The 21641-nt window shown below is 33.7% G+C and overlaps 4 protein-coding genes and 2 non-coding genes across 7 annotated transcripts; 3 read left to right on the forward strand and 3 right to left on the reverse strand.

The window, feature by feature from the left end:
* Nucleotides 1-42: 42 nt before the first annotated feature.
* LOC124924997 (LRR repeats and ubiquitin-like domain-containing protein At2g30105) lies at nucleotides 43-4122 on the forward strand. Its single transcript, XM_047464977.1, has 11 exons — nucleotides 43-251; nucleotides 422-516; nucleotides 737-906; nucleotides 1228-1237; nucleotides 1566-1676; nucleotides 1777-1877; nucleotides 2457-2603; nucleotides 2848-2896; nucleotides 2976-3041; nucleotides 3679-3801; nucleotides 3874-4122. The coding sequence occupies exons 1-11, from the start codon at nucleotides 59-61 to the stop codon at nucleotides 3970-3972; spliced, it is 1164 nt and encodes a 387-aa protein (XP_047320933.1). The 5' UTR covers nucleotides 43-58; the 3' UTR covers nucleotides 3973-4122.
* Nucleotides 4123-5167: 1045 nt separating this feature from the next.
* LOC124927628 (serine/threonine-protein kinase STY8) lies at nucleotides 5168-7425 on the reverse strand. Its single transcript, XM_047468083.1, has 3 exons — nucleotides 6913-7425; nucleotides 5691-6759; nucleotides 5168-5605 (listed from the first exon to the last, which is right to left on the reverse strand). Exons 1-3 carry the CDS (start codon nucleotides 7323-7325, stop codon nucleotides 5309-5311), a joined length of 1779 nt encoding a protein of 592 aa, XP_047324039.1. The 5' UTR covers nucleotides 7326-7425; the 3' UTR covers nucleotides 5168-5308.
* Nucleotides 7426-9614: 2189 nt separating this feature from the next.
* On the forward strand, nucleotides 9615-9696 carry TRNAS-AGA. The gene has a single exon. It is a non-coding gene; the product is annotated as a tRNA-Ser (tRNA).
* Nucleotides 9697-10187: 491 nt separating this feature from the next.
* TRNAY-GUA lies at nucleotides 10188-10276 on the reverse strand. The gene is given in 2 exon segments: nucleotides 10188-10223; nucleotides 10240-10276. It is a non-coding gene; the product is annotated as a tRNA-Tyr (tRNA).
* Nucleotides 10277-10647: 371 nt separating this feature from the next.
* LOC124925463 (glucan endo-1,3-beta-glucosidase 9) lies at nucleotides 10648-12621 on the forward strand. Its single transcript, XM_047465467.1, has 2 exons — nucleotides 10648-11044; nucleotides 11311-12621. Exons 1-2 carry the CDS (start codon nucleotides 10668-10670, stop codon nucleotides 12425-12427), a joined length of 1494 nt encoding a protein of 497 aa, XP_047321423.1. The 5' UTR covers nucleotides 10648-10667; the 3' UTR covers nucleotides 12428-12621.
* Nucleotides 12622-13933: 1312 nt separating this feature from the next.
* On the reverse strand, nucleotides 13934-19511 carry LOC124926091 (transcription initiation factor TFIID subunit 15b). Of its 2 annotated transcripts, XR_007098332.1 has the most exons (7): nucleotides 19260-19511; nucleotides 18987-19104; nucleotides 18052-18676; nucleotides 16607-16757; nucleotides 16445-16526; nucleotides 14407-14613; nucleotides 13934-14295 (listed from the first exon to the last, which is right to left on the reverse strand). XR_007098332.1 is itself a non-coding variant. In XM_047466258.1 (6 exons), the coding sequence occupies exons 1-6, from the start codon at nucleotides 19438-19440 to the stop codon at nucleotides 14508-14510; spliced, it is 1263 nt and encodes a 420-aa protein (XP_047322214.1). In that variant the 5' UTR covers nucleotides 19441-19511; the 3' UTR covers nucleotides 13934-14507. The 2 variants fall into 2 exon arrangements, 1 of the variants encoding a protein (XP_047322214.1); XM_047466258.1 differs by having other exon boundaries at nucleotides 13934-14613.
* Between the last annotated feature and the right edge of the window lie 2130 nt (nucleotides 19512-21641).

Raw genomic sequence — 21641 nt, forward strand, 5'->3', positions numbered from 1 at the left:
AAGGAAGACGGCGGGAACGAAATCGGAGGAGTTGATCGAGTAACTGAATAAAGGATAAATGGAGGTAGCCAACGCCGCCGGCGCCGATGGAGACGTTAACACCGCCGGTACTCTGATCATCGTGAATATAAAGTTCAGCGGACGATCAATATCATTGGATATCTCTCTCGATTCATTCGTTAGAGACCTCAAGTTTCATCTTCAGCCTCTCACCAATGTTCTTCCGCAAAACCAGAAGCTCATCTTCCAAGGTTTTCCTCTCTCTTTTATCGTTTTCCTTTACAACTAAGATAGCTGGCTGGTTGCCTTACTTTATACTACCTTGTCTACTGATCAAGGCGAAACTTCTCTCCTTCCATTCCTCTATGTAAACCTGGAAATTTGATTTTCATTTTCCTCCTTACTATTTCATCTATACAAGGCAAGCTTCTTGTGGATGACATGACACTTAGGAGTTCTGAAGTGATTAATGGGGCTAAAATCATGCTTATTCGTTCGCAAGGTCTACACCAAGGGGTAAGTACGTTTATTAACTCATTCATGAACATTCTGCTTATGAATAAGAGCTATATGTGTGTCAATATTGATTTACATTGGAGATTTATAATTAAATCACGTTTTCAAAAGCATATCCATAAGCTGATTAGTCTGTCATGATTGGTTGGTACAAATTACAATAATCATGTTCAGAAATTCCATCACTGATAGGCTAATTGCTTGTAATCTATCTGTACAGGTTCCTCCCGTTAAAAGGGACGCTTTGGCATCCTCTAAGTTGAAGGCAGTAATGGAAAATCAGAACAGTGAAAATGAGATTCGTTTCCTAAAGGATTTTGAGCATTGGAAAGCATCTGGAGTCATTGCATTATCAGACTGCCTTTTGGAAGTATGTAGACCTGATGCATTGTGTTTGAATGATTGATTATTTTATGGTTGATTGAAAAATTCATGTACATGAAAGTTCTGCAACATCTCTTAGAATTTGAGTGATTTGAGTTATATTGCTTGTCGAGTTAGGGTAGGGTAATAGAATTAGTCCACTGCAGATGATTCAGTGCACATGCATTTGCAATTGCTAAATAAGAAGGAAATAGTCATGATCGTGATCTAGTAGACATTGCAGCAGTGAGTTTTTCTGAACTGTGAATGTTTTAGCCAACTAAGTAGTGTAGGTTTGGATAACACTGGTTCTTGTTTAAGTATTGTTCCTTGCCTGATCATAATCAGGTTCTGGGAGGTAATTTAATTTTTTTACTCCATGATAACATTTTTTGATTAGTGGATAAACTGATTGTCTATGATCCATGTCAAGAAATTGTATAATATAATTGAGTGTGATAGTACTGCTATTGGAAATTTGCATCATCCAAGTTATCACTTGTTTTGTTTCAATAACAAAATAATTTAGCATATCAGAGCCAAACACTGATAATAAGCTGCAATTGATTGATTATTTGTTTTCTCATTGTTCTTTCCTAATAATATACAGTACTATGCTGTAAGCAATGAGAATTGATATTTCTAGAGTGACCTAAATTATGTTTCTTTCTAATTCGAACATATAGGACATTCCTGATATAGTTTATGCTGGTCGAACTTTCGCAACAGTACTAGATCTAAGCTACAACTTTCTACAAGAGGTGCCGTTTGCAATTAACTATTTCCAATCCCTGCAGGTAATGAGAAACTTTGTGTTTCCTTTATATACTTTTGGTCAAGCTAATGCAAGTGCTTTCATTTAGAGACTCACATATTGTTTTCTTCACTGTTTTGTAGAAATTGCTTTTGAATAGAAATGAATTAGGAGATGACTCAATTAGCTGGGCAGGACTAGCATCTTTGAAATCTCTTACAAATTTGTGCCTAAGCCACAACAAGTAAGTCATGTCTTCTTCTTTTGTATACCAATTTAATCACCAATCTTTGTACTTCTCAAAGTTATAACTTATTTACTAATCCCTTCATATAATATTATTATGATCTGATTTTCACCTCTTTTGATCAGTTGATTTTAAGATCCTTCAATTTGTCCAGAAGAAAAAATCTTATAGGGATTTTAGATAATCCATGATGTTACATATAATTTGTGCTCTCTCATATATTGTGGGGGTTCTTGTTATCTTCTCATTGTTTAGTAGTTCAAGGACTTGTATGTTCATGAGGGATTGGAACAAATTTTAGCTTCATCATCCGGACAACTGATGAGACGAATTTGGACATCTATAGATATGTGAAATCCCATCCACTTGAAACTAACAAAAACACTGAAGCTAATGAAAGGGTGTGAAATTCATTTCACACTGGGATTAGGTGAAGATATTGAAAAATTCAATGATGCCTGAACTGCCTGAACTGACAATTAGAGTGAATGATTTATTTATTTTTGGCTAAGTTGTATCTGATCTATTGTTTACTGTTCCAAGTGTGTTTTTTTATGGTTAGAGTTCTTACCTTAGCTTTTGCAGTTTGACAACTTTGCCTTCAACATTGGGATTTTTGACTTCCCTGAAGCAACTTGATGTTGCAAATAACAAGCTAACATGTCTCCCAAGTGAAATTGGACAGTTACCTCAGCTTGAAATGTTGATGGCAAACCACAATAGGTAAGTGCAAAGGTCTCAAATATTTTGACCTGCTCAAATTTTCATTTTAGCCATAAATCATGATTCTCATTCTTGGGACATCTTCAATACTTCACTTACCCATACCTGTGAGAGTAGTAATGCAGCTGGGTTGCTTCTGCGCCATAGATGCTTACTTTATCTTGTTCAAAGTTTTAATGTATTGTTTTTAATCTTTTTCTACATACTCCTTCCTATATTTTGTGGACGGGTTTCTTCGTTGCAGTCTATCCACTATTCCGACATGCATTGGCAACTGTATCTCACTCGTCGAGGTATAACTATCTTTTGGTTCGAGTATCTAGCAATTGTATGTAATAATATTCTTTTGACATTGATTTGGTAAGAATGCAGGTGAATCTTTCGACAAATCTTTTGACAGAGTTGCCGGATGCTTTTGCCAATTTACATAATTTGAAGGTTGGTATTTTTGTTTCATTTCTTCTTTTGTCATTGTGTTTGTGGTAGAACTAATAATTTATAAACTATTTTGGATATGAAGCATCATATATGCTCATATGCCAAACCAAGAAACGTGCACACATGTACTAGTTATGATTCACATTACAAGGGAAATTGTAGGATTCAAGAAATGACAAGGTTATGGGGAAAAAATGTTGAATTTGATGAATCATCTACATAATTTGTATTGGCTAATGAAGAAAGAATATGATTTTATTCCTATTTTGAGAAGGAAGGCCAATAATTAGGAACTCAAGATTCAACACTAATTCATTAATGCTTAGTGAATTTTGGTTAAAGAAACAAAAGATGCAGACAAATCATGAAATAGGAGATAAGATGTTAAAAGAGCATTGGTTCAAGGAGGAAGTGAACTGAAACATGAAGAAATAATTATCACTCTTACCTGCTCTTTTGTGATGTAAGTTGTAGGAGAACACTTTATATTTTCATCCAATTTTAGTAATGTAAGCTAAGCTTAGAGCATTCAAAAGGATAAATTTAAAAGGTGCCTAAAGTGTTGAAATAAAAGCAAGGTTAAGCTAGCATATAATAATAATAATCATAACCCATTTGGTTGTTTTTGTTTTGGCAGGTTCTTACTCTTAGCAACAACGTCGACCTTAAGTACCTCCCAAAAACCCTGTTTAAAATGTGCAAACAGCTCTTAACCTTGAACGTATATGACACAGAAATTACCATTGACCTTTTAAGACAGGTTTTCAACTCTTATTCTATTTCATTCATTCACCTATTATATTTTAAAATGTATAATGCATTGTGATTTTAGTTGGAAGGATGGGATCGATTTGAGTTGAGGAAGAGAAATAACAGGATTTTTGAATTGGGGGAATCTGCTGAATTTGCGTTGGAGGACGACGAGAAATAATAACAGAGCTGTTGATTTTCTGCACCTTTCAAGGTAAATAAATAAGGTGATATAGACTGATCTAATCAATAAATATCAACATAATTGGACAGATGTGACCTGAACTAGTAGTATCTGCCATTGTTTTTTTTAGAAACAGCAATATACTGACTGGGTAAAGTGTAAGAACTCATCCATTTTAAAAGAAGAAAAATTTGACACAAAAAATCAGTATTTTTCGGGTCTGGAGTACAAAACTGATTTAATTGGCAAATTCATCTCCTAAATCAATAAGATGATGGGTATGTTCTTAACCACAGTGCAAATGTCAAAATAGTTAGTCTAAATGATTATTCTTGAAATCCTTTATATAAACTAGTGATGAATACAATAATTTATGTTGCTAACTTTACATAAAGAAATCTCAGTATGTTATAATATCACAAGAGGTAGTACTGTAGTAGGGTTATAAATTGCTCCCTAGAAAAGTGATCAATAATTTATTAATCTGTTAGAAGTTTGAAAAATCAAAATATAATTTAAAGATAGTTCAATATTTTAAAAACATGGGCTTACATTTCCTTTGTTTTATGGGTGGAAATGGCAAGGAGTCTTTTTCATTATGAAGAACTGAAATTTAGTAGAGTAGCAATAAGAATCACAAGCACAATTACACCCAAGATTAACAAGATGCCTTTCTCAATACAGGATCAACAATAATAGCTTAAGTTTTGAGTTTTGACAATAAATGTTGGGGATAAACAAACCCCTCAAAAAAAAATTAACAATTCAGTGCCCAGTGGGATGTGGGATGAAATTCAATTGTCACAAAATATTTGGCATCATGTTGCCAACCAAAAAGTGATATTTTGTGATGCAGTCACAGCAAAAGCTTGATGATCAGCTACTGTGGAATCTCTAGGTTTCTCCCCCATGAGACACAAGAAGATGATGGGTCCCTTAAGGTAGCCATCATGGAAACAAAAGAGAAAAAAAAAATATATGAAGCAAAAGAATAGTTAACTAACTACTTCATGCTTTGTGGGTCATTCAAGCCACCACCCTTTTGCTTTTTAGTCCTTTTTTACAATACATGGTTTTGCTGCTGGGGTTAACTTACCTATAAGGAATTTGAAATGCCTAATCATTCAATTGACGAGGAAAAGGACTCCTAAATTGTCGCATCTTCAAGAAAGACACTATATCTCCACCCGTGGAAAGAAAAAGGAACACCGTATTCATAATAGTAATATTATTACCTATTTGGTGGTAAGGCGGTATTTTGTACATCTGACTAATAATAATAATGATCAGATTAAGGCTCTATATATAGCAACCAAACATACCCCCTTTAGTTTTACCTACTGGTGTTGTTGTTGTTGGGTCGCTGCAACATGGACAAAATCTCTGAGAAACGTGGACGTTTGGAAGGGCAAATGTTCCAGCATTTAATCATCACTGAACTAAGCATTTGTGGACAATCCTTTGGGATCTCCGGTCTAAGTCCACAAGCAGCTATACCCACGGCTGCCTGAACAGGTGAATACGATGAGTATGCCACCTCACCACTCACCATCTCCCAAATAACCATCCCATAACTATACACATTACTCATCCATGTTTCACTAACACTTTCTGGGTCCCCAGCAATGATCTGTGGACAACACAGCCAAACAGAACTTAGCATTTGTGGAAAATAACCACAACAAAAAGAACAAATTTAGAAAAGCATTGCATACCTCTGGAGCTAGCCACCTGTATCCATCTGTTTCATATTCCATGGCGTCGCCAACACCCTTGTTACAAGCCATAACTACTCCCATATCTCCCAAGCAAGCGTTTCCATGGCGATCCAACAATATCCTCTGTGTATTAAGATCTTTATATGCAACACCGTGATCATTGATGAACTTGGCCCCTTCTGCAACATCAGAAGCCATCTTTATAATCTCCTTAGTCTGAAGCTTCTTGTTCTTTAGGATTAAACTCTGCATTGAACTACCCTCCATGAATTTGGTCACTACACATAACCCATGAATCTCGTCAATACAGACACCATGAAACTGTAACATATTTTTATGCCCACAAGTCATTAACTCTAGCAGGTCTTTCCTGATCTCAAACCGATAAGAATTTCCCTTTTCACAACCTCTTAGTTTCTCTATCCCAACTTTCTTCCCTTTATATACTCCCTTGAATGTACCCGGACTAATCTGATCAACAAACTCAAGATAATCAGCATTCAAGTACCATTTCTCTATCTCCTCACCACCTGATTGAATAGTTTGCCATTCGTCAACTGAAACTGAGAAACATAACGAAGGTAAAGGTATCTGAAGTTGAATCTTTGAATTTAAGCTCTCTGAATCCTCCACGAAATCCGTCGGTTCTTCCTTCCCTCTTCCGGTCTCTTCTTGGCAGCCACATAATCCAAATGATAACTTCATCGTAGTCGATTTAGGTTTCTTAAAAGCTGACTTTACAACATTCTCGATTCCAGATTTGAACGACAGATCTTGCCCTTCTTGAACACTAAGCAAGACAACACCTAGAGTAAATCCTTTTTTTTCAAAGAGTTGTATCTTCTTGCAGGAAATAGAAGCACTGTCAAGTGCGTTTGACATGGATGACCATGAAATTGAGGAGTTGCAGGCAAATGTGAGCTTAAACAGGGAGCCTTGAACTTCATCATCATCATCATCCGACACCTCTTGAATCATAATAACAGGTTGTTCTTCCTCAGACGCCTGCTCTATTAATTTAATATGCATAAATACCTCTTTCAAATCAAAATCTGCCTGCAAATAACTGTTGAGCACAGAACGAAATCATCGAATCAAGCAAGCAGCCGCAAGAGTGAGATATACATTCAAATAGCACTTCATGAGTTATAAGCAGAATCTAATCATTACTTGTTAGATCTCGTCAATGTATAAAATAAGATCGGAAAAGAGAACTCACCTGAGTGGCATTGAATCGTAGTGTTTGCGGATGTTGGAGACAAGCTTCTCGGGGAGCTGGCTACCAGGGTAAAGCTGCGTCAAACTTCTAACGACGCTGCTCCAAACCACCTTACGGCAGCCATCGATCCGAGGCGGTGCAAGCTGCTGATTCATCGAGTCGCGAACCGAGTCTATGTTAAGTGAGTTCTTAAATGAGGCAATAGCCTCGGAGACATTGCGGCTGAACTTCTGGAACCGCTTCTGCATCGCCGACGACGACGAGGAGGAGTCCTTTAAGCCAACGGGGAGAGTAGAGGTGGAGGAAGAAGAAGATGAATTATCCGATCTGTCGTGCGTACGCATCAGAACTTGCTCCACCATGTCCTCGTCCGTACTGGCGCGGCCAGACCAGCACTCTAGAGCAGCAGCCATTGATTGAGAAGAAAATAAGGCAACGTAGGAGTATACAAAATCTAGTAGGTTTATAGTGAGAGAAATATATGTCCCCACTGGAGATAGAGAGAGAGAGAGAGTGATAGGCGTGAAATGTGATCGCTTTGTAAAGATGATGATGATGATGGTCTGCAGGATGTCTCATATCGCCATGATCACGACCAGACCGTCAGGAGAGATGGGTAGCTTTTATTTTACTAATTATTATTATTTAGATTATAATCTATTCCTCTTTCTAATTATGATCAAATTTACTTTTTTTTTAATAGTATAATTATGACTTTTGACAAAACAAAAATAAATAAATATTTTCCCAGATCATAATTCATATAAAAAAACTGCCTAAATAAAAGTTAGGCATGGTTGGGTTGAGTTTTTTTTAAACAATTTAACAATAATTAAAATTACTATTTTATTATTATAAATTAATATTTTTTAAGGTTTTATCAAAAACATTCCCGTTTTTAAAATCAATACATAAACATTTTTTAAATAAATTAAGTTTTTATAAATAAATCTTTTATTTTTTTTTAGAATCCTTGCGAACTCAAGACCTCACCTCACCTCGTAGAGGTTTTGGAACTGGGGTATCCACCTCTTACCGCTAGCTAGGCTAGAATAGAGGATAATAAACTCTCTTCTTACCGATCAAGCTATTAGGCTCATTCTGTTTAGGGTTATTTAAATAAATCAAATCCAAAAAACATTTTTTCACTCTCCTATTCTCTATTATATTACTTCATTCATCAAACAAAATATTAAACAAAATATTAAAGGATAATGTTTTATACACATTCAACTATGTTTTAAATATCTCTATACATGATCATTATACATTTCTTTTTAAATTGCTCCTTTTTACATTTAATTATGTTTGAAATTGCTTCTTATTACATTTATTTTTGTTTGAAATAATTTGAATCTTTTTTTAAGAAGTACAAAATGAAGAGCTTAACTCGAAGTATAAACAATTTTTATTTTATAGTAAAAAATTTGAATACTCTTGATAACTAATTTTAAATCATTGATCGTCTAATGTTATATCTAAATTATGTTTCTTAGATTGGGATTAAAACTTATTTTTTACTAATAACCTTATTTTCGTCTTAAAATAAAATTATATTCATTCTCATTCTCACAAATGAGATAGTCGTCATTTTGGTGTAAGTACTGTCTAACCGGTCGATTCAACCATATTACGGATTTTGTATTACGATATCATATTTTATATCCCGTAATGTTTATCATATTATTTATATTTTAACTATATAACTATCGTACATCTTTCTTTAGTTCAACATCAATATTTTTTATCGTTTAGATAATTTTGGAGTAACAACACAAACACACCATATCCAAATATAAAGGAGACGTATGAGTAACAACTTTTGTGTCGTTTTAATTTATCATCGTTGCCTGAAAATAAAATATAATAGATGTTTCGTCATTTTAGAATTGAGTTGAAAAATCATCTTAAGGCAAAAATTAAACTTGTTCGCAATATATATATATATATATATATATATATATATATATATATATATATATATATATATATATATATATATATATATATATATATATATATATATATATATATATATATATATATATATATAAAAGAAAATGATTAAGTGAGGGAATTTGGTAAGGAGATTTGGTGAGAGAATTAATTGTCATAATCTTATTCGCTCAAAAAATTAAATAATTTCTCTCTTTCCTTCCATTTTTACATTTTTCAAGGTGATGACAAGTCATTTCCTCACCAAATTCCCTCTCTCTACCACTCCTCTCTCTCTATATATATTACTCATAAATTTGTGTATATATTTTAAACACAAATTAACAGATTTATAAAATTTTAAATTAGTTTAGATATTTATAGTGTATATTCAAACAAAAATAAATGTAGTGAAGATCAATTTCAAACAAAATTAAATATATAAGAAACAATTTTAAACTAAAATAAATGTAGAATGATCAATTTAAAACAATATAATGTATATGGAGAAATTTAAAACTTATTTGAATGTATATAGATCATTCAAACTATTAATCCAAATATTAAAATATCATATATTTTAAAATTTATTTTATTATTATGTATTAATACTTTTTAAGTTTTTTATCAAAAATATTTTATATCTCTTCAAAATCACCGTCAATAATTATTTTCAAATAACCTAAATTCAAACAAGTTTTTATAATTATAATTTTTCAAATATATTTATAAGTGAATTAAGGAAATTTTATTTTAAATAAATAAAAGTGAGCGTGCCGGAGTGGTTATCGGGCATGACTAGAAATCATGTGGGCTCTGCCCGCGCAGGTTCGAATCCTGCCGCTCACGAATTTTTATGTTTTTTTATTTATTTATATGAAAGGCTGACTTATCAATATTTAAAATTAGATAACATTTATTATGACTAAATCTGCACCAACTATATTTATATATATTTAGGCATTTACAAGTACAAATAATTTATTGTGGGACTTAAGTACTAAGCCTGCACCAACTATATATATAGTCTTTACAAGTACAAATAATTGTGGCAAGAAATTGTTGACATTATAATATTTTTATCAAATCATTTTCATAATCTCAAGCTCTAATCAAATCATGAATAAAATGATTTTAAAATGTGTCCTTAAAGTTCAAGGGAAAAATGATATCATGGTATTAGCATTTTTAACAAATATTTTAAAATTTTGACACCTTACAATTAAAATTTTATAAATCTTAACTAAAATGAACAGTAAGACATCATAATATGTATGATTTGTTGTCCTAATTTAAATTAATCAATGCTATCTACTTTTACTTTTTAAGTGAAAAAATGATCCGACCTACCGGATTCGAACCAGTGACCTAAGGATGAGCTGTGAAACAATACTACAGTCCTCCGCTCTACCAACTGAGCTAAGGTCGGATGTGTGAAATTTAAATACATTTGTTTATTTATCTATTGATGTTAACTAAATTAAGAAGAATTAATAATGGGTGGAATTAAATAATGATCCTAATTTCTTATCGACTAAAGTTAATCGATTTTATTTTTAATTTTTAAATAAATTAGAGATGTAAAGTTTTTAATAAAAAAAAAAAACAAGAAATTTTGCATTAGACAGGGCAGATGTTAATACTTTGAGATTGTGTTAATTAGATCTTTGAGGTTGTTTTTTTTAATATTAAAAGTCTAGAATAGATTTTAATGACTTCCAAATATGGTAATATTTATACTAAATAATATTGAATTGATTTATAAATTAGATTCACTCGAATAATAATAGGAGTAGAAATCGCCGCACATCACTCGGCAAATGGAGTTTTTTCAGTCCAATGTCTTCTTCTTCTTCTTACATTCACTGCTGCTATTATTCTCAGTTCTCATCTCATTCTCGCCGCCGGCCATTGATGCCGTCGGCGTTAATTGGGGCACCGCCGCCTCCCACCAGTTGCCACCGGCCAAAGTGGTTGAGTTGTTAAAATCGAACAAAATCAACAAGGTCAAGCTTTTCGATGCCGATCCTCTCATTCTTAGTTCTCTTTCTGGATCAAACATTTATGTTGCACTTGGCATCCCAAATTCCATGCTTAGAATCTTCAACTCCTCTAAGACCGCAGCTGAAACCTGGGTTCACGATAATGTCACCCGTTTCATCTCCAGCAAGACCGGTATTAACGATGTCCGAATCGAGTATGTATCTGGATTTTCTTTTCTCCTTTCTTTGTTCCTTTGTAAAGGTTTTAGCTTCATTTGAGGTATGAATTGTTAAGGAATAGGAAGTGGGTGTCTTGAATTCAAATTATGGATCTATTCCTATTGATTGAAAAGAACATTTTGATTGAGTGATATCTATAGATGTTTTAGGCTTGAGAACTTCTTGAAACAGTCAATTTGCTCATACTGTGGAACTGGCAATTGAAAATTAACAGACCTTTTGAACTTGCCTCCTGTTACAGATACATAGTGGTTGGGGATGAGCCGTTTCTCTTGAGCTATGGTGAGAAATTTTACCCATTTGTGCTCGGTGCAGCCACCAACATTCAGACAGCACTTATGAAGGCAAACCTAGCAAACAAAGTCAAGGTGGTTGTTCCTTTTAGTTCAGACACCTTCCTATCAGACTCGGGCTTGCCCACAAAAGGACACTTTCGACCCGATATCAACACAACCATAACAGACCTTCTCGTATTTCTCGACAAGCTGCACTCTCCTATTTTCGTGACAATTCAACCCTTTTCCAGCTACCGTCAAAACAAAAACATTTCTCTGGACTTTGCTCTGTTCAAACAGACAGCCAACAGCCACAAAACTTACCAAAACAGCTTAGACATGAGCTACGACACTCTCGTGGCTGCATTATCAGCTGTTGGATTTCCTCGTATGGATGTTGTTATCGGACAGATTGGCTGGCCGACAGACGGGACAGTTAATGCCACCTCATCAACTGCTGAGGTATTCATGAACGGTCTGATGGATCACATTCGTAGCAAATCAGGAACTCCTCTCAGGCCTAATAACCCGCCAATTGAGACTTACTTATATAGCCTTCTCGACGAGGATCAGAGAAGTATAGACACTGGAAGCTTTGAGAGACATTGGGGAATCTTCACTTTCGACGGCCAAGCGAAATACCCTTTGAATTTATTAATAGGAGGGCAGGGAACGAAAAGCCTGGTGAATGCACAAAATGTGGATTACCTTTCGAATAGATGGTGCGTGGTAAATAATAATATTAACGGAGACTTGTCGAATGCTAGTAATAGAGCTTTAGAGGCTTGCTCTGTCGCTGACTGCAGTGCTTTGTCGCCTGGCGGTTCTTGTTTTAACCTTAGTTGGTCTAGTAATATATCATACGCGTTCAACAATTACTATCAGATGCGGAATCAAAGTTCAGAAAGCTGCAATTTTGGCGGTTTGGGGTTGATTACAACGGTTGATCCGTCTGTAGGGAATTGCAGGTTTGAGGTTGGCCTCAAGGGTTCTTCTGGATCAAGGCCACTTCTAAATTCTGTTTTTCAGTACTTTATATTTTTTGGCTATATTTTCTTCTTTGTTCTCCATGGTGTAGTATAGTAACTAATATCGTTACTCGTTAGTGGCACGCGATAGAGGAGAGCCCTTTGATTGAAGTATGATCTCGGGTTTTCATACTTCCTTGTCTTGATGTTCGTTTTGGCTATGTGAAGAGAAGTTTTTGTTTGTGCCATTGCAAGGATTTTGCACATTTTGTAGGTTAATCGAGTCAATTGAATATTTTATATGACATTTAATATTCATCATTTAAATTGATATTAAATTTATTGATGACGATAAATATGTCTATTTGGAATTTTGATTAAAAAGAAAAGCCAAACATGCTTAATTTGAAGACTAAGAATTTTGGTATTGATCTGGTTGAAAATTGAAGCCCCTTGTATAACCATTGTCATTTCAAACCTCATAATTTGAAGTTTTATTATTAAGATTATATAAAATCTTAATAAAAGTGAGTTTTTTTTCTTTAACAGTTTCAAATATCCGTTATTATGTGACATTTATAATTAAAAATAATTATATTATACGCACCACCTATCTTTTATCTGCATCCGACTAAGATTTTTTTGTTTAGAACACACATTTGCTCGAATACTAAGATCTTTTTGCCTACTATTCATGTACAAGGCAGTAGCACTCTACCATTAATGAAAACTAGGACAATACACAAGTCATTTCGTTGTCCCTTAGTGAGTAAGATTCATAATCTACCATTTTTATCTTCATTTTTGTGCACAAGATAACTACCCATAACTGTACCATTTGAAGAGTAGAGTTGTGAATGACCAACAAACAAAATAAACCTAGAGTAAATTGAAATGGAGTCCTCAAAAGGTGAAGATTTATGTGAGATGTAATTATTAGTTACATGAAATATATCAATTTTAATTATAATGTTACATAAAAAAAAACTTTTAACAAATATTAAACTCCATTAGAGGAAAAACTCATTTTATATAATTTTAACAATAAAATGGCCTAAACTATGAGGTTTGAAAAAACAAAACAGGTCTGAAAACCCAATATAAACAGGCATGAAAACCCAATGCATTGATGGATATCATGGGGGCCAAGATCGAATGTTGCAGGTGAAATCCCGAAAAAGTTTTGCTGTTATGCCATTTCTCGAAGCTGCATTATTTTATTCTTTTCGGCTGACTGGTTTGAATATTTGTTTTGCATAAATATGTCATTGATTGAGGCTTTACTGTATTTTAAAGTACACTGTAATGTCAATTTGTATTGATAATTATGTGTTGCAATTTGAAAAGGCCAAAGGACTTTTACTAAATCTGGCACACTTCTACGAAATTTTCACAAATTGCATTTGACCAGTTCAGAAAAATGCACCAAAATAAACACACCCATAACCATAAATTTAACCAATAAGCCAAAAAAGAACACAAATACAGTAGAAAAGGGTCAAATTGAGACACTGGTGAATTGGTTGGAAACACAGTTAAGTAGGTCAATCGTTAATCCTTAAATAAGTTAACTTCCATCTGCCAAGGCTGCATCCATTGTTCTACAGCCCCCAAAATAACCTACCTTAAATTCATGTATTCATTCTCATTGGTTATTAAACATAGAAGACCAATTGTCCAAATTCTCAAGAAGGACAACATTCTACTAGTGTAAATCATTATGTATCACATCGCGCTTAATACCAACTATATAATCCCTCTAAACCATAACTGATCAGACATGGTAGATTGAAAAAGAGTTTAAGTTAAACAAATGCCTCAGAAAATCCTTTGCTACATCCAAACCTCTCCCACATAAATATCAAACCTAAAAGAAAAGCTAAAACATAAGATTTTATGTTCTATTTTTGGCTTTAACGCACTCACCTGAAAATTCAACCTACCTTAGCAGCAATTTGGAGAATATCCATTATCCACATTCATCTATCAAAAACATTGAAATAGTTCAATCAATCAATCCCAACAAAAATATCTAAACACTCCAAACTAAAAGAGAAAAAAGGGGGGTATTGCTCCGATGTGAACGCAACCTACCTCTTTGTCTCCAATTGTTGACAACACAAGAGAGGGAATGGAATATAATGAAATCTCTCTTCAACCGTAATTTTAGTACATAAGACTTCTTTATTTGAACTTTAATATGGGCGAGAACGGTTTCCACCGTGATAATTTCTATCTGGACCACCACCATCTCGATGACGTCTATCACCACCGCCTCCGTAGCCTCCCCTTCCACCGCCCCTGTGTAGTCGCACAATAACAAGGTCAGGAAAATATAAAACTACCCATCTTACCTTATATCCCATTATTTCTTCTTTCCACCATTGGAATTTGATTCGTAAGAGGCATACCGATACTCAACAATTCTGAAGAGGCTATTAAAACACAACTACAAAAGAAAACAATTTCACCAGCCAGGCAAGGAAGAGGAGTTCAAGTTATCACAAGGAGTTGGAACGAGCACAAATTTGACATTCAATACAAGAACAAATCGATAAAACAAAACTATACCAATCCCTTGTTTGATGTAGGGATAATTGGATTTAATATAAATAACCCGTTAACCCATCAAACAATCACTTCATCAACAAATCTTTCCAATATACAGCTAAAATACCTTACTTTATTTTTATAAATATTAAAATATTAGATACAAAAGATATTTTATTCATTCAACCCAAATAATTCAGTTTTTCATCAAACAAGGTTTCTTTTTAACAAATCGGATTGTTTAAAAAAGACTACATCAAACAAACTCCAAGTGTTTTTGTTTACTTGAATGCAACTGACAAATAAAAAAGAGAGCTATGGAAGTTCAAAATTATGCATTAAACATAAGATACTAATTTCATAAGAGGTTAGCAAGAAGCTACAGTCTTGTAGCCGCCACATCACAGGTCCTGGAGGGAAAAGCACTTGCCCTCTTCAGGACTTTGTAAAACTTACAGCAACTATAATGTTACATTTTGTGCATATTGATTATTTCTAGCTCCTATGGTTCTAAACACATCAATTCAGGAGCAGAACTATTATCATCCACATTCTCAAGATCATGGAAGAAACATGTCACACAACATATATACCTACTCAAGAGTAGAAGAAATAGAGAAACACTATAACTCACTCAAACTACTGACAGTGAGTAATTGTGTAAACTAATCACTTAACATTAAGAATAAATTACAGAATTAGAACTAACTGTTTCTTATTAAATTTGAACAGGGAGACATGAATATGGAAATGTAGCAAAATAGTGAAGGCAATACAAGCCACTCAGAAAATGGCATACCAAGCAAGGTTATCAAAATTTTAGGTTTCAAGAAAATTGTGAGAATTTGATAAAATCACAAGATTTTAAAGTAAAAGTCAAATGATGTAAAATAGTGTACAGCTGCACACGATATTATAATATAGATAACTCCTAATTATACATATTCAATCAATTATGTAGCAAGTATATTCCAGTACAGAATATAGAGAAGAGAGGCCAAGAGAAAAGATTAGACCTAGACTGAAACAGGGAGAGGATACAGACTTCTAAGCCATTCATATCATACCTATATCCCATGACTCTATTCCCTTATATAGGGGCTCCCATTATCGCCTCTTACCGGCTAACTAACAAAGGAATCAAGTTTGTTACTAAAGATTATATCATCTACATCATAGCTCATGGGTCTTGTCCTCTTGATATACTCATAACATTGAAAACAAAATGTCTAAATATATGTTTGAATGGTTCCCTTTTGTTGAAAAAGAAAAGACTTCTCAACCACCTTATAAATGTTAATAAACTTTGGTGATTGAAACAATATAATAATGTCTATCAGAAAAAAGTTGAATTTTATAAAATTAATACACTTGATTTATGTACAATGTAAAATCTATTAACTTTTGCATAAACAGTATGAGCTGTACAATCATAACCGTACATGATTTTATAAATCCTAGGCTTGTTTAAAGTAGAATTGTAAGATTTTAACAACCATGATACCAAGGGATAAAATTCTTGTTTCACACTATTATTTAGGCAGAAATCAATACAAACACAAAATGGAGTCAAGAAGCATACCCAGAGCCATAAGCAGGAGCAGCCTTTGGAGCAGTCTTCTCAGCCATAGCTACTCCTATTTTATTGCCTCTCAAATCATAATCTGATGGACAATGTTTCATGATTAGTGTTATCTAGGTAATGACAATCCTATCTTTGCATTAAAATTCCAGAGGACACTACCATTGTAAAAACCTCCAGCAGAATGCGCTGCAGAAGGGTCTTCATAAGACAATACAGCATCCCCCTTGTTTTTTCCCTGATCATCTGTATATAATTTAATGTTCCAAGGCCATTGGTCCTTATAGCCACGCTTTTGCTTGATTCTTCCAACCTACAGAATAAGACAGACATGAGAAATATACATATTTATTCATGAAATATAAGACCAAATATACTTCGGAACTTTTTAAAGTAAATGAAATAAATTTCTATAATATATTAGTAGAAAAAATATGGCCAAACATCACCCCATTAGTAACAAAGTCCACAATAATGACAAAAAAGATGACATCAGGAATGATATGTTCATTCAAGGGAGAACACGGGTATACTAGCTAGAAACATGGTGCAAAGATTTATTTGCTCCTCCATTAAAAAATCATGAGCATATCTGAGTGCAAAACATCCTCCAATACTGTGGAAGTAGTAAATAAATAAGCATAACTTAATGGCTTCCAAAATTCAAGCAATTATAGCATGAAATGCAGGTAATGATAGGATCTTTGTGTTTTTATAAGAATTCAAAAGTGAAATAAACTATTGCAGTATTTGAAAAAACCGTGCAATTTGGGTTCCAACATGTAACACCATTTTGGAACAGCTCAAAATTTAATATTGACAGTTTTTAAAGATAATTCACAAAATTCTCAAAGAAAGAAGAAGCAAGGGTGCTAAGATAGATATTTTCCAATGCAAATAAATCACAGAAGTTAGATTACCTGCAAAAAGAATACATATATCATTTCAATAAAGAAGCAAATAAGCCATTGAATTCAGTTTATAAAATACTCTGGAACTTTCTTGACAAGGAATAAATAAGCCCATTCACCACATCCCTTATTGATCGATGTCAACTCAAACAAGTTAACATCATGACTTGTATACTCCTAGAGAAAGTTAAAGTGTTTATTTGCTATCAACATTGTACAAGGACTTAACTGCTCCTTTACAAACATTTAAAAGCAGGTTAGATATTTTTTTCCAATGATTCTCCACACAATATCTTTCAGCATGAAAGTATCTGCTTGTTTTAATACCAAGAAAAACTTGAGCACCCTCTTAGATGTAATTTATGGGTCTAACTTCCAATAGAACTCACAAACAGGGCACTTAAGAGTTTGGAATAACAAACACAAATGCTCCAATTAACTCATTCAACAAACAAATTTAAAGTATATAATGTTAATAAGCATTACCCAGAAAACAAGTGAAGGACAACAGAAAGTGGTGGCATTTTATCAAAATTAACATATAAACAGCACCTAAATCTGGCAGCATGTTTAACAACGCAAGCAAAATACCAGGTATTAACTAAAGACATACTTTCAGATAAATACTTGTGTCATTATTGTAAAAAAAACTATAATAAACAGAAATATAAGAATAATAGGTAAGGAATAAATTACTTGTCCAATGCCTCCAAAAAGTTCTTGCAGTTCCTCAGTAGTGACATCTGGAGGCAGGTTTGAAATGTATATTCTTGAGTTATCACAAGAATCATCACATTTGTCATCACACTGCTTCACCTTGGCAGCAGCAGCTTCCACAGGTGCACCACCACCATAATCACCTCCAGTGTTTCGTTGACCGCCACTGTAACCACCAGATGGACCCCCACGTCCACCTCTACCAGCATCACCACCATAAGATGGAGGATAAGAAGTGGGCCCACCAGTATAGCTCGTTGGAGGGGGAACTGCATCTGTAGCATATTCACGGTTCCCACCATAAGAGTGAGGTGGTGGGGGATAATTGCCACTTGGTCCCCCATAAGACGGAGGTGCCTGTGCAGGGGCTTGACCATATCCGCCTTCATCTCTTCCACGACCAGAACCATAAGAACCACCTCTACCTCCCCCTCTTCCACTTTCATAACCACCACCTCTTCCACCACGGTTACCATCATAACCTCCACCACCGTTCTTGTTATAATTTCCACCACTGTCACTTCCACGGTCACCAGACCCGGCTGGAGCAGGTCCACCACATTTATTACACTCCATTCTCCTTGCAAAGTTCATATTTCCACAGCTACAAATAGCAAGTTATAAATTAGAATAGCAATGGATAAGGTGTAACAACTCTGATTTCATGTGTCTTAAAGTTAAAAGTATTAACAACTAACAACTCAAGAAGATGAAAGTGTAACAATACAGAGGTGATGGTTATGAAAAATAATGAAATTCAAACAAACAAATATCCAAATGAGACTCTTTGAAACTAAAAAATCAAGAGAAATTATATGCAACACAAATTTCATAAAATATGCCATGAGAAGAAACATATGAAACAAATTCTGGAAAACCACTCAATCAACAAAATATTTCGAATTTATCCATACCCAGGATCTGAGCAACGCCAGTCTCCTTCTCTCCCACTTCCGCGCCCACTGTCTCTGTTACCTCCACCTCGTCCACCACGATCTCCTCCTTGATATCCACCACCACCACCACCGCCACCTGAAAAATACCAATAAGACAAGTTCAAAGATCCACTGTATACGTACATAACTGTGCCTGAACTACAAGGAATCTAAAGACCAAATTAGAAGATTCAACGACAAGATCAATACAATTCATCACAAAAAGTAACATTTATTCTTCTAATTCCCTACCATAGCTTCCACCGCCCCCTCTTCCACCGTATCCTCCAGAACCACCTCCTCTGCTTCCATAGCTTCCGCCACCCCTTCGACCGCCATATCCTCCACCATCAACACCTCCGCCGTAACCTCCACCACCGCCGCCGCCTCCATCACCATGTCCATCACCTCCGTAGCCGTAAGAGCCAGACATTTCTTGAGTTGCCCTTGTCTTTCGAGGTCAAGAAGAGAGAGTAACGGCGAAATGAATATGTAAGCCCTAGAACTTATTATACTAGAGGAGGAGGAATCGAATAAATTTATCAGGCTAATTTCTCGATAAATTAATTTGGCCCCTCAACTTTCTCAAATATATTCATTATGCATACTTAGCTTTATTTTGTCTATATACATAAACTTATTATTTAAAATTGTTTCAGAGATTAATAAGTCATTCTTTAAACACAACAATAAATATATATATTTCACAAAATATTATATATTAATTTTTTTTTTTATAAAAAAAGGTTTTATGACAAAATAACACAACAATCTAATATCTAACTATATATGATTAAAAATAAAGTTAAATATCAATTTTAATATTATTATATAATTTTTAATTAATCTTTTATTTTAGAAAATAGAAATACTCGTAACTCTTCACACTCGCATGCTCTTGAAAATTACCTGAATAGGTTTATAAGTTTTTAATTAATACTTATATAAATATAAATATAAATATTATAATAAATTAAATAATAATTTATTAATATATATATAATAACAGAATTTAAACTTTCTTAATTATCAGTAATTCTTTCGGAATTATCACTAAAATTTATAAGTTAGTATTTATATGTATAGATGAACATTAAAATATTATAAATATGATAAATTAATAATAATTAGTAAATTATGACTTATGAGTAACCCTTATCGAGATAATATATAGTTTTTTTTTATATATATTCGATTTATTTATTAGAAAATATAGTTTTTGGATTATATATATTTTATATAAATATTTATAATGAATTTACAAAATTAATTTTTTTAATATATTGTAGACATTTTATTCTTAGATTTCATAATATTAGTTTTCAAAATAATTAAAATTCTGAATATTTTTAAATAAAACTAAAAATATATAGATAAACAATTAAATAAACTATATTGAAATAATATCTAGAATTTATCTTTAATTTGTATTATTATCTTATTTTTATTTGCTACCTTGTAATATTTAAAAAATATTCTGACATTATTGGTTGCCTAATAAGATTTAAGGAGAAAAAGAGAGCATCAAAGATAAATAGATAGGTCATATTGATTTAACTAAAAAAAACTTCGAATCACTGTTGTTCAGGGTTTACTTCTCGTTTCGCTAAGTGCTTACCGTTTCGCTAAGTACATCGCGATTCGCGAAGGCCTTTCCGTTTCGCTAAGTATCTAGCGATTCGCGAGGTATTAATTATCTATTTCTCGTTTCTAAATCAAATCATGTTTTTTATTGCAGCTGAAGTTTTCGTTTCCTATAATGGAGAGTGGAAATTTGATGCTGATGGAATACTGTATTTTGATGCATCTTTAATCAAAACATTTGATTTACCCCAAAGTATTCGTTATGCTGAATTAGTTGATATACTATACGCTAGACTTAACGTATATAAATCTATGTACGATTTAGTGGTGTAAGTCAAGTATGGTATTCTAAATATAAAAAATCCAAAACTTGTTTTTGTTGATGATGATGGGGATTTGAACACATATTTATCACGCTTGATTTTGAGTCGAATCGTGTCAGCATTGTGTGTCTCTGTAGTAGAGAAGTTAGCATTTACTAAAGAAAAGATATTACTACTTACATACCCAACTCAAGAAAGTATACTACCACCACAACTTACTCAAAAAATTGTACCACCCGTTGTACCCTCGGAATTCTTTGTTGAAAGTCAAAATGAAGCCGGAGAAAACTCTTTGCATTACATCCCACTTACTCAGGACTTGCATGTTAATACTTGTGAAAATGCATCAATACCTATACCAACAAGTGCAAGACGACCATCAATGGGTACACCAACTAGTGCAAGAAGATCATCAATAGGTACACCATTTAGTGCAAGAAGATCATCAATGGGTACATCATTTAGTGCAAAAAGATCATCAATGAGTACACCATCGACAGACCCGACAGACACATCACCGCCAGACCCCTCATTTGCGATGGCATAAACTAGTGAAACTGTATTAGAAGTTGGTTCGTTGTTTGAAAATAAAAAAGAACTTCAACTTGCTCTATATAAATATGTGATGACCAATCATTTTGAATTCAAAGTGGAGAAATCAAGAAAACATCTTTGGGAAGTGAAATGTTTGGATGAGACATGCAAGTGGAGCTTGCGTGCTGTGAAA

The sequence above is a fragment of the Impatiens glandulifera genome, chromosome 2, assembly GCF_907164915.1.
Source record: "Impatiens glandulifera chromosome 2, dImpGla2.1, whole genome shotgun sequence".
NCBI classification, from domain to species: domain Eukaryota; kingdom Viridiplantae; phylum Streptophyta; class Magnoliopsida; order Ericales; family Balsaminaceae; genus Impatiens; species Impatiens glandulifera.